Source organism: Stigmatopora nigra, chromosome 6 (genome assembly GCF_051989575.1).
Source record: "Stigmatopora nigra isolate UIUO_SnigA chromosome 6, RoL_Snig_1.1, whole genome shotgun sequence".
In the NCBI taxonomy this organism is placed as follows: Eukaryota; Metazoa; Chordata; class Actinopteri; order Syngnathiformes; family Syngnathidae; genus Stigmatopora; species Stigmatopora nigra.
Genome location: NC_135513.1, coordinates 16,137,902 through 16,153,311, shown reverse-complemented (window position 1 = coordinate 16,153,311; position 15,410 = coordinate 16,137,902). Strand labels below are relative to the sequence as shown.

The 15,410-nt window shown below is 45.0% G+C and overlaps 2 protein-coding genes across 4 annotated transcripts; both read right to left on the bottom strand.

Moving 5' to 3' along the window:
• Positions 1-2,435: 2,435 nt before the first annotated feature.
• LOC144198556 (ras and Rab interactor 2-like) lies at positions 2,436-10,641 on the bottom strand. 2 transcript variants are annotated; one of them, XM_077719626.1, is made up of 14 exons: positions 10,374-10,641; positions 9,084-9,265; positions 8,788-8,909; positions 8,024-8,121; positions 7,698-7,911; positions 7,504-7,618; positions 7,341-7,413; positions 7,102-7,193; positions 4,833-6,095; positions 3,955-4,037; positions 3,604-3,829; positions 3,398-3,529; positions 3,139-3,305; positions 2,436-2,965 (listed from the first exon to the last, which is right to left on the bottom strand). In XM_077719626.1, exons 3-14 carry the CDS (start codon positions 8,857-8,859, stop codon positions 2,627-2,629), a joined length of 2,874 nt encoding a protein of 957 aa, XP_077575752.1. In that variant the 5' UTR covers positions 8,860-8,909; positions 9,084-9,265; positions 10,374-10,641; the 3' UTR covers positions 2,436-2,626. The 2 variants fall into 2 exon arrangements, with proteins under 2 accessions (XP_077575752.1, XP_077575754.1); XM_077719628.1 differs by having other exon boundaries at positions 2,815-2,965; positions 3,112-3,305; positions 10,374-10,640.
• Positions 10,642-11,006: 365 nt separating this feature from the next.
• Positions 11,007-14,208, bottom strand: dtd1 (D-aminoacyl-tRNA deacylase 1). Of its 2 annotated transcripts, none has more exons than XM_077719884.1 (6): positions 14,106-14,208; positions 13,044-13,134; positions 12,592-12,827; positions 12,346-12,443; positions 12,002-12,161; positions 11,007-11,559 (listed from the first exon to the last, which is right to left on the bottom strand). In XM_077719884.1, exons 1-5 carry the CDS (start codon positions 14,200-14,202, stop codon positions 12,006-12,008), a joined length of 678 nt encoding a protein of 225 aa, XP_077576010.1. In that variant the 5' UTR covers positions 14,203-14,208; the 3' UTR covers positions 11,007-11,559; positions 12,002-12,005. The 2 variants fall into 2 exon arrangements, with proteins under 2 accessions (XP_077576010.1, XP_077576011.1); XM_077719885.1 differs by lacking the exon at positions 14,106-14,208 and adding an exon at positions 13,487-13,629.
• Positions 14,209-15,410: the final 1,202 nt, after the last annotated feature.

The window sequence follows — 15,410 nt, the reverse complement described above, 5'->3', positions numbered from 1 at the left end:
TTTTGAAGTAAAAAGCCTTACTATACTATGTCGTTTTTTAACGAAAAAGCCTTACTATACTATGTCGTTTTTTAACGAAAAAGCCTTACTATACTATGTCGTTTTTTGAAGTAAAAAGCCTTACTATACTATGTCGTTTTTTAACGAAAAAGCCTTACTATACTATGTCGTTTTTTAACGAAAAAGCCTTACTATACTATGTCGTTTTTTGAAGTAAAAAGCCTTACTATACTATGTCGTTTTTTAACGAAAAAGCCTTACTATACTATGTCGTTTTTTAACGAAAAAGCCTTACTATACTATGTCGTTTTTTGAAGTAAAAAGCCTTACTATACTATGTCGTTTTTTAACGAAAAAGCCTTACTATACTATGTCGTTTTTTAACGAAAAAGCCTTACTATACTATGTCGTTTTTTGAAGTAAAAAGCCTTACTATACTATGTCGTTTTTTAACGAAAAAGCCTTACTATACTATGTCGTTTTTTAACGAAAAAGCCTTACTATACTATGTCGTTTTTTGAAGTAAAAAGCCTTACTATACTATGTCGTTTTTTAACGAAAAAGCCTTACTATACTATGTCGTTTTTTAACGAAAAAGCCTTACTATACTATGTCGTTTTTTGAAGTAAAAAGCCTTACTATACTATGTCGTTTTTTAACGAAAAAGCCTTACTATACTATGTCGTTTTTTAACGAAAAAGCCTTACTATACTATGTCGTTTTTTGAAGTAAAAAGCCTTACTATACTATGTCGTTTTTTAACGAAAAAGCCTTACTATACTATGTCGTTTTTTAACGAAAAAGCCTTACTATACTATGTCGTTTTTTAACGAAAAAGCCTTACTATACTATGTCGTTTTTTAACGAAAAAGCCTTACTATACTATGTCGTTTTTTAACAAAAAAGCCTTACTATAGTATGTCGTTTTTTAACGAAAAAGCCTTACTATACTATGTCGTTTTTTGTCGTTTTTTAACGAAAAAGCCTTACTATACTATGTCGTTTTTTAACGAAAAAGCCTTACTATACTATGTCGTTTTTTAACGAAAAAGCCTTACTATACTATGTCGTTTTTTAACAAAAAAGCCTTACTATAGTATGTCGTTTTTTAACGAAAAAGCCTTACTATACTGTGTCGTTTTTTGTCGTTTTTTAACGAAAAAGCCTTACTATACTATGTCGTTTTTTGTCGTTTTTTAACGAAAAAGCCTTACTATACTGTGTCGTTTTTTAACGAAAAAGCCTTACTATACTATGTCGTTTTTTGTCATTTTTTAACGAAAAAGCCTTACTATAGTATGTCGTTTTTTAACAAAAAAGCCTTACTATACTATGTCGTTTTTTAACGAAAAAGCTTTACTATACTATGTCGTTTTTTAACGAAAAAGCCTTACTATACTATGTCGTTTTTTAACGAAAAAGCCTTACTATACTATGTCGTTTTTTAACGAAAAAGCCTTACTATACTATGTCGTTTTTTGAAGTAAAAAGCCTTACTATACTATGTCGTTTTTTAACGAAAAAGCCTTACTATACTATGTCGTTTTTTAACGAAAAAGCCTTACTATACTATGTCGTTTTTTGAAGTAAAAAGCCTTACTATACTATGTCGTTTTTTAACGAAAAAGCCTTACTATACTATGTCGTTTTTTAACGAAAAAGCCTTACTATACTATGTCGTTTTTTGAAGTAAAAAGCCTTACTATACTATGTCGTTTTTTAACGAAAAAGCCTTACTATACTATGTCGTTTTTTAACGAAAAAGCCTTACTATACTATGTCGTTTTTTGAAGTAAAAAGCCTTACTATACTATGTCGTTTTTTAACGAAAAAGCCTTACTATACTATGTCGTTTTTTAACGAAAAAGCCTTACTATACTATGTCGTTTTTTGAAGTAAAAAGCCTTACTATACTATGTCGTTTTTTAACGAAAAAGCCTTACTATACTATGTCGTTTTTTAACGAAAAAGCCTTACTATACTATGTCGTTTTTTGAAGTAAAAAGCCTTACTATACTATGTCGTTTTTTAACGAAAAAGCCTTACTATACTATGTCGTTTTTTAACGAAAAAGCCTTACTATACTATGTCGTTTTTTGAAGTAAAAAGCCTTACTATACTATGTCGTTTTTTAACGAAAAAGCCTTACTATACTATGTCGTTTTTTAACGAAAAAGCCTTACTATACTATGTCGTTTTTTAACGAAAAAGCCTTACTATACTATGTCGTATGTCGGGATTTGAACCCAGGTCTAGTGAGTTAACCTCTGCTCCACGGTGCCATACTATACTACATTGTTTTTAGCACAAAAGCATTACTATACTATGTCTTTTTAAAGAAAAAAGTCTTAACATACTATGTCGTTTTTTAGGTTAAAAAGCCTTACCACACTGTTGTTTTTTTTTAAAGAAAGAAAGCCTTGCTATAATATGTCTTGGTTTATACAGACTTTATTTGTATAAACAACTTGAAACATTTGTACACAAGCGCTGAAAAATGGACGTCATTCCAATGAAATGTGTCAAAATGATGGGCCTACAAAATGGCCTTATACTTTGTACCTTACTCCAATTCAGGATAATACTTGGCAAATCCAACCTCCAAGCCGGCCACCCCATCTGTACGTCAGTAACTGCCGGAGTCTCGCCGCAACGCGGCATCCTCCGGTGGCGTGTCGGCGGGTGCGCTCAGACGGGGAGGCACCCTTCGGTAGACGAAATGGAAAGTCTTGGCCAGGGGTCGGCCGCCAAGCTGCGCTTTGATCTGCCCGGGGTGCGTGTCCGGGGCCAGCTGCTGACACGTGTCCTCGGTCACCAGAAAGAGAGCGTAGTGGTCGGGCTGGGAAATCCCCAATTTGGCGGCGCACAGCGAGCACACGTCTTCGGCGCTGGTGTAAGAGTGCACGGCTAACGTTTTGGCCGTGCAGCCCGTGTCGGCGTCTTGGACGGTTAAATGGAGAAAGTTCTTCAGAAGGGAAGAAGCAAAAAAAAAAGACAAAGTCAATTATCTGTTTTAGGATTAGATTTTTTCAAAAGCTAAATGACGAGAGGAATGAAAGAACGAGAGAGAAAGAGAGAGAGGCTTGTTTTTTTTTTTGCGACTCAACTCACAGCGTGGGATCAGTTGAGGTCCGCTACCTGAAAGTCGTCCACGGTAGGCGCGGAGGAACGCTGCGCCGTCCGCCGGCGGTGCCAACGATGCAGCGTGTTTCTGGCCTCCGAGCTCAGCACCCTGGCCGCCTGCTCCTCTTGGAAGTTCTTGATGAGGGCCATGGCTCCGTAGGCGCTGGTCAGGTAGTAACCTCCTAGGGAAACAAGGGTCACCATAGGGGGTTCAAACGGGTCGGCAGTGGAACAAAGTATTGCTGATTGGGGGGGAAAAAAAGAAAAAAAAAACCTTCTCCTTGAAGAAGAGATGGATCCAGAAGCTCCATCATGTACTGGATTTCCACATCCAGTTGAGGCATGTCACACTGCGCCACCACGTACGTCAGCATAGGCAGGAAGTCATCGGCCCCGTACATCCGCCCTGGAAAGGCAGGGTGTCGCCGTGATCTGTATTTTCTTTTTTTTTTTTTGCCTTAATGAAAAGCTTGTCCGTACCCGAGTGGTCCTGCATGTGCGTGTAGATGAGCTTGCAGACCCGCAGCAACGTGGCCACCTTTTTCTCCGGCGAATACATCTTCCTCATGCGCAGGAACTTGTGTCGGATCTTCTCCGTGGTCACGGCGTCGGGGGGCGCCGCGCCGTCCACTCCCAGCTGGTGGGGCTTCTTGGACTTGGCCAAGGAAAAGTTCTCTTTCATCTGCTGCCAATCTCCGCTGTTCACCTAACAACAAGAGGACGGAGGGGAACTTTGAGCATTTTGCTCAAGTTTGTGCCGTAACCAGCGGTCGGTCATGTGGCCCCTTCTGGTCCTGCTTCTTCCGCCGGGGTGTGCGACACGTCTCTCACCTGGAATTGGTGCAAGGCCTCGTGGATGAATGTCTTGAGGGGCTTCAGCACGCACTTGTGCATGGCCTTCTCCAGCACCTGTTCTGTTAGAAACAAGACAGGCCAGGTCAAAAGTCATTTCACATTGCCATACAGCTTTTTTTATACTCTGTAATCGAATGTAGCTAGGATTTTTTCCCCTCCCCTTCAACTTTTATGGTATGTCATTAATTGACACTTGCAATACACACAAAATCGGTCTGTTTTCGAGTGGGATGACGCAGTGATGAGGCACTTCTGCTTTTCTTTCAACACTCGCGCACGATGACGTCAGAGCTTTGCTGACAGACAAGTCTCCGGACAAAAATGGAGCAAAATCCTCACTCCCCTACTGGTACATTAGTTTTGCTGCATCAATACGGGATGAATAAAGTTATCCAAAAATGAATATGCTCCTAATGCATGAATGAGTGTCTATTTTCTTTCGAACAATGTCACTCATCCACTAAGGTCTGCCTTATAAAAAAACAGAGCGTATGATATTTTTAGCCAGGGGCAGCACTCATTTGATGGTATCAGGTGGAGGCTAAGAATAAAAGTCAGAGTGTCCTGACTGTAACTCTACACTGGCGGATTCATATCAAATGCTTGGCGGAATCGGATGTCCAAGATAAAAAGGCACACTTTTTCACAAGCCATGTTAAGAGCAAACCAACCAATCAAATTTGGAGGCGAACAAATGGCTTAACTGATGGAAGCATAAAAGGGGAATCTCAAAAGATAATTGTGCGCATAGCAGCATATGATCTCTGACAGGAGAAGTGATACTTGGTGACTCAGCACACACACTCATACACACACACACAAAGTCACGCGGCAACTTGAATAAAAGGTCTTACCGATGGTATCTTGTGGGATGAGCGACTCGATGGGAGGGTCCATCTCGGAGCTTTGGCACAAATAGGCTTTCATTTGCGTCATAAAGTGTCGCAGCGTCTGTAGGAAATCCTCTCCGGACGGGTGAAGGGAGCGCTTCTCCTGAACAAAACGGATGTAGTCTTGGACCAGCGAGCCAAAGTAGGAATTTTTGTCCCTGGACAAGTCCACGATCCTCTTCACGGCCCGCGTCTCCGGGGTCATCAGGGGGGCCAGCATGCCGCTGACCTTGCGGAAGCGTCCCTTCAAGGCCCGGGGGAGAATAAATGCCGTCCCAGCGCCGCCGCCGCCACCTCCACCGAGGCTCACGCCCACCCAGCGCCGCCTACTTTTGAAGGACGGACGCAGACGCGATTCCAGGTCGGCCTCCAGGCTGACCCCGTAGTCCACCTCCTCTTCCTCCTCCCTGTCGTCGTCATCCTCGCCGCTGTCCTCCGCCCCCTCCAAGCCGTTGAGACAACACGACTGGTCCGGGGAGAATCCGGCAGACTGGGAATATTCCAAGGAATCGGAAGAAGACGTGGACAGGCTGGCGCCGCTCAGCCTTTGCGCCCCTTCTTTCTCCTTTGGGACGCAACTTTTCTCCGCGTCCAAAGGCCAAGGCGGCCGCTTGACCAGGGCCAGGGCTCTGGCGATGGTCTCGTCGTCCAGGGCAACGTCACACTGGTCGTCCGCCAGTGCCCCATTGGTTCTCGGGGGCGGCGGCTTCGGGGGCGCGGGGACCGCCGCGGCGCCGTCTCGGTTCCCCATTGTTGGTCGAGGGGGGGCGGGACGCCGGACGCCGGCCCGCCGTTGACCCAGCACCGCGGGACTGGCCGTCCCCGGCCCACTCTCGGCTGTGGGCGGAGGTGGGGCGGGTCGCCGGCGCCGCATGAAGCGAGGAGGCGGCGGTCGAGGAGGGGGGCGCGACTGGCGCTCTACCTTCTGGTCCGGGTGCCGGTGACCCCCGCTCGAGGTCACGGCCGGCACGCCGGGCGAGAGCTCACGGCGGTGGCGGCGGCGGTGCTGACGTGTCTGGAAAAAGAGCGGGTCCACGAAGCACAGAGCCAAACTGGAAGGCGGCTTCTCGCTGGCGGGGGAAGGAGCCCGGCGACATAACGTGGCCGGCGCGCTGTCGCAGTGGGGCCCGACGCCACCGGGCCGGTCCTCCTCCGTCCCGCCGCCGCTCCTTCGGGGGCCGAGGGCGTGGCCAAGAGGGCGGCCGCACAGAGCCGAGTCCCAAAAGCCTGGGGGGGATGAAAAAAAAGACAGCGAGACTCGGCTAAATATCCACTGGCCTAATTCTTTGGAAAAACAGGAGCAAAAAAGGGAAAATCCCGCACAGCAACTCCATCTCAAGAAAGAGCAAGTTTTTTTGGGATAACAGAGTTTCCTTCTTCTCACCGTCGGCCAAAAGAGAGAGAGAGAGAGACGCAGTGACTCAGTGCTGTGGTGTGGTGTGTGCGCCTGTCACAGAGGCACGCTTGCAAGTAAGGAGGGAGTAGCCAATGCTATTTGCAGAGTAGGCGGGCACTGGCCCACCACAACACAGTGGCTGATGGATGATGCATTTCCAGTTCCTCAGTGGAATCGATGGCCTGGGAGGCTTTTCTACTTTGTTCCTCAGGGGCACTTTTGTAGGATAAATTGTAATGAGTCCTGCTCTCCTAGAATCGGGGATTTGAAGTTCTTTCAAAGTGAATCAAAATTGGGGGTAGGTGGGAAATAACATGCATTGCTTGCAGCCCACCGATTACAGTAAGGGCCTTAGCCATGACAGTTAGACTACTGGACAGCTGCTGCCTTATTTCTATTCCTGCCTTTAGAAGGAATGAGGCCTGTGCCATTCACATATAACTTTCTACTCCGCGGAAAACATTTGGAGGGACAATGGTGACTTTTTGCCAGAAACACCCCATTTTGCCATTGTTTGAAGACAAACACATCTCTAGCGTATGGTCTTGTTTAACATGTTTGCCATTCAGGAGTGCTGTGCCAATTCAATGAGGCTTTCCTCAGCACAATAAAATCGTGTTAAGATAGATTGATTGAGCATTGATTTGAGGCCACCAAGCCAGCGCCTCCGCTGCGTGGAATGCGAGCCAGCGCACTACAATGATGGCCTTCTTTCATGCAACGGCCTCAAAATGATTTTTTTTCCCCCAAGGTTTACATGGGCTATTGTTCTCACGTCTTTCTTGAAAGGAGTCCACTGAGTTAGTGTGCGCACATTTCCCAAGTCATAAAAAGTACCTTGTCCGAGGCGAGCCACTTCTTCCAGATCCTTTTGCGTCTTGGCAGATGCAATGGCTTCTGGGAGTTGAAGAGGGGAGGACAACACGTCCCTAAAGTAATCCAGAGTGCAAAGCATAAATAACACATTTGAAAGGACAAAGGAAAAGTACATTATTAGGATTTCCTCAAAACAAGTTTTTGGGGGTAGTAGTAAATACACATACGGCAGCAGTATTAAAACAATCCTTTGCTAGTACCTGCTTACGCAGTAGAAAGCCACCAGGCGGAAAAGATCTGCAAAGCTGATCCCAGATCCTTCCAGAGAAAATGCTATTCAAAAGAAAAGATGGATCAAATGAATGAAAACAGAGCCGAAAAGGAGCCGAAAAGGAGCCGAAAGGAGCCGAAAAGGAGCCTTACTATAGTGACTCTCTGTGAGCGGGAAGTGAGCGATAGGGTTTCCAAAGGGATTCCCTTCCAGGCGCACGGAGAGCACCTTCCTCTGCAGCTGGACGGACTTCCGCACCAGGAAGACCTGCGGCGGGACAAGGACAGTCAGTGACAGTCCCGTCCTTTCGGGGAGGCGGCCCGCCCGCGCGCCCCTTCCTCCTCACCCCCGGCGGCTGTTTGAGAAGAATCCGCGCGGCCTCCTCTTCGGCCAGCGTCAGCAGGAGCCACGCCGGGTGACTCTGAGTGAGTCGCTCCAACACGCTCATCTTCCTCCCCAACGAGTCGTAGCCGTAATCCCTCTCGCACATGGCGCTGTGGCGTAGGGGCCACCGTCCCCGGTGGAGAGCAAACATTTCGCAGCTCCGCTTGCTCCCTGGCCTGACAAAGAGGGGACAGAAAAAACATGTTAACCCCTTTTGTCCACCCCTGGAAGACATCAACGTTGATAGACATTTCATCAAGAGCGCGTGTCCGCCCATGACGAGCTTACCCCCCCGGTATGTGGAAGGACTCCCGGTCCAGCGCGGAGGCGGGACCAAGCATCTCCTTCTTTAACTGGCCAATCTCCATGGCAAAAGCATCGATCAGCTGCAAGTAGAAAGAATGAGAGGCTTCCACCGATGAGTTGAACGGAAATCAGCGTCAATAAAGCGAGGCAAGAGAACGAAACTAAGCCACGGATCCGACTTTGAGGAAGGGGAAAGGTTTGCTGGGCCTTCCTGCGTACGTGTGCGTCCAATTTCTGACAGGCAGGAAGCAAAGCATTGTGCGCCACTTCATCCAAAGTGTGACAAACAATGTTTTGTTTTCCGCTCGGATGGAGCGTTTGTTTGGTTTCTCCTTAAGTTTCCAGTCCACACCATAAATTGCCGGCCGGCTATTGACCCTTTGACCTTTTCAAGGACACCATTTATTTTTGCTTTCGAGCACCTGAGGAAATATGGGTAGCATTTCTCTTAGCCAAACAAACCCCGTGGCAACCAATAGAGTGCAATATTGGCGGCGTTCACGACCGACATTTGGCCCCAGGCGCCAAAACAATGGCGTATATAGGAAAACAAATAAGGCTGTGTAGCAGAGCCAAGGTGAAAATGAATGCCGCCGGCTTAGCAAAGACTATTGAAGGTGGAAAACAATGGTGCTAACTATTCCAAAAAGTCCATTCTGTCGTCTGTTCAAATAGAAATCCTATCAATAGCGGATCATTTGAGCTTGGGAAATTCATTCCTTCTGGGTCACCGTCCCAGTCCTCACCTTAAAGAAGCTGCAGCTTCTTCTCATCATGGGGCCATCGGCAGGCTGGCGACTGGCTTCATCCGACTCCATCTTGTCTACCTTTTCCTGAAGCCACGCTCACATGCGATAGGTCTGAATTTCTGTGGGTCAAAGGTCAAACACACACACACACATCAGTCAATAACATTTCAGCTCTAGTGTCAAATTTTCCATTTTTCCCAATTTTCCCCTGTTTCAGCTTGCATTTTTTTTTGTAGTTATGCTCAATCTTTCACCAAGCAAACGTCCCACTGGGAATTCACTTAAAGTCCTACCCATTTTTTGCAGGCCGTGTGCAATAGTTGTAGGCATTTTTTCTGTTTTGGTGGCCGCCACTTCCTCCCTTCCATCAGCGGGCTAAATTCATGAAGTCAGTCCTTCTACTGGTGGCAGAGCCAGCCACCCCCGGGAAACACATAGAACTCCTAGGGGAAGCGCGCACCCCCGTCGTCCCAACCTGAAGGTATGAAGGGAAGAATGTGTCATAGTTCACCACCACCACCCTCGTCAAATGCTTACCAAGCACCTGAAAAAAATGGCGATATTTTCCAACAAAGAAAAGTGAGGACCGCTCTGAATTTTTTTTCTCAATTGAAATGTGATGATGACTATTTGTTCTCATGTTTTACAATTTGGACATTGGGAAAAGTACAAATGTGTGTGTGTGTGTGTGTGTGTGTGTGTGTGTGTAACTACATGGAAGAAAAGGTCAGAGGTGCAGAAAGACTAAAAAAAAGTGTAAAGTCATTTTCAGGCTTGCACTCCAAGCGTGACCACAAAAAAAAAAGGAATCTGGGTCAGTGGTTCTTCCTGACTTGAGCTGAGCGGACTGACGCATGTTGTTTTGGTTACACAGGAAATTCTTTTTTTAAGGTGGGGGTGGAAAAAAATTGGACTGTTTTCCTTCTTTCGGAAGCCACAAGGAAAACATGTTCACATTCCTATTATTTCCTGCGTGAAATCTTCAAGGTTCCTCATAAATAAAGTGGCAGTGTACCTTCGAGGAACTCAAACAAAGTGTCGGTCGGCCCGAGGTCACTTGACAAAGGGAATATGAAATGATATCAAGTGAAAAGGCAGCTGGCTGGCTTGCTACACCACAATGAAGGAGTCAAAAACAAAGCAAGTCAAGATGCGCATGTAGGTGCTCGAATACAAACATTATATTGGTGGCAAAAACATTTGGTGAGCAAAGCAAAACCTTTCCTCAGCAGAGGTAGACATTCTTATTTATTGCAGTTTTGCCCCGAAAATATCAAATATATAAGACAAAACGAACCATATTGGGACGGTTATTGGTCTGAATTGATATTCAGCCAAAAAGTATAAGACAATAACGTTGAAATTAAGCTGTAGTCAAATGGAAAATCGGCATATTTACAGAGAAAAAGACTCCTTTCAGAAAACCTTAAAAATATGGGACGATGAAGACAAAGTTGTCAAGTTGGGAGTCAACATCAAAATAAACACGCATTGACCTGAATTCATCACCAGGGTAATGAAGATACAAACGTAACGGTTCTTGTTGATAGTTGAAAGTAAGTAAAAAGGTCCCTCTCACTCACCTTTAGCAGCCGTTAACGTTGTTCGCTGACTTTTGGAATGCAGCGGCGGCGTCAAAACGACGGCTGTAAACTCCCTCCTCGCCTACTTCCCGACAGACGTCCTCATTTTGTTGGTCGACCGCAACATGAACAAGCTAACAAACAGATTCGTGTGCGTGTTACACGATTCGTGGACAACAAGTTGCACACAAAGAAAAAAAGACGATGTTTTCTTCGTCACGTATCATCACTTTTCCATCCCTACTTTTAAGGTGTGCCCTATCCACCTTTGGCACCATTCTGCCCTCTAGCGGCGGAGGAAGGTTGCGAAGTAGAAGCTAAATCACCTGCAGAAGTATTTGGCTCATGTCTTGGTTTTCCACCACTTTCTACCATCCCAGCGAGGGAAGCCAGTCCCGTTCCCGTCGGTCTCCGTCCGTCCTCGTCCTCCTACGTCTCCAAAGCAGAACATGAAAAGCTCAGACAACTGAGCCACAGCTGAGCATCCTTTGAAAGCAAAAAGGGGAGAGGGCCGAGGATGCTATCGTTGAGCAAGCAAAAATAGCACACCAGCCTAAAAAATCAATTGACGTGAAATGAGGACAATGCAGATGATCCAGATGATGATGCTCTTACAACTACGAAAATAGATGCTTATACATTTTCTAAACATCTTTATTAAATAAAACAACGACAAAAATTACAAATGATATATTGTTTTTTTAGGGGGGGCATTACGCCATGTACATGCCACAAAGTTCAATAATAAAGTGCGGAAACGGAGACACATTCTTGTTGATTTGGATTCCATTTGGATGATGGACATGGAGGGCCTTCAATTGGAAACACTGGTAAATAGCTAAATAGAGGAGTCATTTGGCGCAATGCGTTGGGGGACCGTGTACCAAACCGGATACCACCTTTGGGGGGCTCCTGGAAGTGTCACGTGACTTGATTTGGCGATTGACAAAATAAACGACCCTTCCAGAGGGACTCCATTTCATTTAGGAGGGCGAGATATGATTCATTTGGAAAAGCTCTTACATCATTCCAAATTGATTGGCACGCCGTCCACAAAAAAAGACACCTGGTGATTCCTAGGCTTGGACCTCCGAAGAAGGGATGCGTGCGGGTGAGCGTGCGAGCGTGCTTGCGTGCGTGGCAATTTCCAAACAAAAAAAGGAGTCTTGCTCACTTATTTTGTCATCTGAACGAGAGAACACAAAACAAAAGGTTGTTTACTTGGTTTAGTCCTCACACGATCCATATGAAATGGCCTCCCTAGCATGTCCACTGTCGTCTCGTGGGATTGGTACCCAGAACCACTGCCCAGGTAGACAATAAGCTCAACGGATGCATGAGATGGGGCTATGTTTTTCCGTGCTGCTTTCTCCTTTTCACTTCCTTACCGTTTATTATATCCATCATATTTGAATTTTTAGATGACCTTTGTGATCTTTAACAATTTAGTCACGATTTGACGTTTCGCCCCTTGCAACAAGAACTAAATTAGGAAGCGTGACACGTGAACAGCGCCAAAGAAAAACATGACCGAAGTGCTGTGAATATGTCCGTTTCCCTATTTTGAACTTTAAAATGGTTTCTATGCATGTTTGCAAAATAGTGTGCGTGGCGTTGGTGTCTCTTACTCGTCTAGGGCTCCCTTTCCGAAGACACGTCGCCCTCTGCCCCGCTACTGGCGTGAGTGTCCTGTCGGGCGCGGAGAGCGCTTTTCTCACGGCTGGACTCGGAGGGTACTTTAGAGCGGACCTTTTCCTTCCGTTGCTGTTGCTTCTCCAGCTTGGACATCTGAGGGAAAACATTCCAAAATAAAAACACATTAACTTTATTGGACCTTCAAGTTAAAAGCAATTCTGACCATCCTTATATGGGTCGACAAAAAAATAAGATGGATTCTGCGACACAGAGTTGCACAATTAGCACAAAATGAAGTTGAGCAAATTAAAAATAAGAGTTTAAAATGTATTAGTACCTGTCGGGGGTCTGAAGAAACAGAAGGTGACGTCAGTTCAATGGTAACTGGCCCATCATTTTGGATGTCCACCTGCATGGAGGCCCCAAACTTGCCATCTACAACACAAGGCAAAAATACAATTAGGGAACATCAACACACACACACACACACACACAAAATAAAAAATGGTAGTCATCATTTTTGGGAGGAGCGAGTGACTAAATGATATCAAGTCTCTAACGTTTTAGTAAGCTCCGGTCCCACCTTTGACCATCTCGGGCTTGTAGGCACTCCTCATGTTCTCCAGGATGCTGGCGTAGAACGGTTGAGCCAACTCTGCAGGCATGGCCGAGTGGAAGTCCGGTTTGTTGCCCTTGAGTACGCACTGGAGTGTGAACTGGCTCACACACAGCACTTCGTAGTCCCGGTCCATCACGCTTTTAGTCCACGCTCGACCGGTGTCATCCTCAAACAGCCGTAGGTTGAGGATCTTCCGTACCCTAAAAGTCCAGAAAAAATAGAGTCCATTTGAACCACAGGACCATTGGAATTGTCCATAGAAAAGCTTGCCTTTGGATTACAGAAGTCCGCAATCATTAATTTGGACACAAGTATGGACATGTGGCGGTCAGATAACAATGTTAGAATATGCCGATATGGTCGAAAATAAGATTGTTCATGGGCGAAATGTATGTCGTTTTCCTTCAAGGACTTACATGTACTCAGCGTCTGTTTGGGTGTCCTCCACAGATATTCCGAGTAAGACACAGAGTCCGTGGCCTATTGAACTCATGGTTTCGCCTCCCACTGCAAGAAAACATGGAAAAAGTGGATGAGTGAGTCAGCTTCACGTGAGGATGAATGAGGAAGAATGACGCCGATGTTTCCATTCTTACAAATCATACATCCGCGTTGTTTATTATTTACCTGCTTCTCAATGTCAAGTGACTGAATGCATTACTTGCATAATAATAATAATTTTAAAAAACAACAACCAAACATTCAGTATTATACTCATGTTGATTGATGTTTTTAACCACGGTCCCAAATCGTGCAGATGCTAACCTAGCTTAGGTTAGCATAACATGCATTCAAAATGGCCTTAAATGTGTCCATACGACGACACGAACTAAACACAGTATAATCTCAAAGTGTTCACCTGTCACAGACGCCCTAGTCACTCTTTGGATGATCGCTTTCATTGTTTTGGCGATGTTTCAAGGGGCATTAACAACCTCGAGTTTTGTGGACTAACACAGCTCGAAGCTAAAGTTCGACTGTCGCCCTCAAGCGGCCTCTTTCGGAATTCCATTTACCGCACAGCATACTAAATCGCTTATATTCGGGGTTACAATCAACAAATGGAATGTGTAGTGTTAAGTCTTACCATTATTTAGTGTCCAAAACGAATTTAATTGAAGGAGCTTGTCTGCTGTTTGTAAGTTGCAATTGTTTGAACAAATGTTTTCCACCTTTTCCTTTCTTTTTTGCATAAATGTCCAAGAGCCCCAATAAACTATTCTGACCAACGTTTGAATTAAAAGTATGGAAGGAAAATGGTAGAACATTGACAGGTTCCCGTCTGTTTGTTTATTCGTTCGTTGGGGGAGATTTAGCCTGAGAACAATGTGCATTTTAATAGTGACTGGATATATTATTAACGTGATCATTAGCATTAATTGACTTTTTATGCAATTATATGACATGACAATGACTGGAGGACCAGGTACAACAGGAAAACCAGTGTTTTTAAGATGCCATAGACAAGAGATGCTAACCTTTTTGGTTTCTTGGAGTTAGAGGCCGTACTACAGGCAATTTGATGTCATTTTTGCAAGAACGTGAGGTTATAAGTGTGTCTTCCATGGTTTCCATACTAATTTGGACCATCTCCAGTCCCACCAGTCCCAGGACCACCAGTGAATGACTGAATGAAATTGTAGATCCTTGTGGTGTATGGCACAAAGTCTTTTTTGTAGATGACGACGGATTTTGTGCGCTCAGTCTTATATATGATTTCATTGGGGTCCTTGGTATCTTCGACCTTTTCCTCCTGATTCCGGGCGGATTCTGTTGGGGTAAAACACACGAAATTAATCAAGTGGAAAAGACACAAAGTCATCACCACGTCATTCGTAAATAAACCCGGGGAATTGTCTGAGAAGTGGATGCAACATTAGGCTCCAAAAACAGTGCTACCAAAGTAAACGTTTACTGGAGGAAGCAAAGCAAATGACGCCAAAAAACTTGAACGTCTCTGTACTTTAACTCGTGGCATATTTCATTTGTAAATTATGCACCAAAAAATAACATGCAAAGCCAAGTCGATGGACAAAACAAGGAAAAGCTGCATACGCTTAGCATCTTACCCAAGTCATTCAAACCGCCTGTCAAATGGAAATATGCAAAAGAGCCAACAATTGTCCACACGCCCACGGCGTAAACCCTAGACAAGACTTTGTGCCACTTAGTTACGTCTTTCAAAGTCATTTTTGCAATCGAAAAAGCTCCTTTCAAGAATGGAAGGGGAGTTGTGATAGCTTGACCTAACGTGAGGCGGGCGCCGCCATGTTAGACTCACCCGGATGTAAACACTGTTTGAGGCAACGCAACATGATTGGCTATAATATTAACGTCACTGAAACACAATTGGCTTCCGTATCCCTGTTGTTCAAGAAGGACTGAAAGAATGTACGGAGACGGCTTAACATTCAGAAAGTCGAAGTGATGCGTACTTACCGCAAAACCAGGACATTATTAAAGAGGAGTCAGGTTGTCTCATGGGCAAGATAGAACAAGACAGAGTGCCATTGGTGTGCTGGGTGTGTCTTTACACCTAAACACCTGGAAAATGGGACAATAAAAAAAACCAAATCACTTCAATTCAATTTCCAAAGCACATTAGTCATCAAAAGTATGGTTGCAGGCATAAACCCAAATGTAGCCAGGGTGCAACAACATCCGCCGGGCACCATCGAAGGGAGACAAAAATGGGCAAAATAAAAATGAATGAATCAAAAGCACACCCCGATACTCTGACGACAACAGCTCAATTAAAAGGGCCGATGTGACAGAGGCAATCA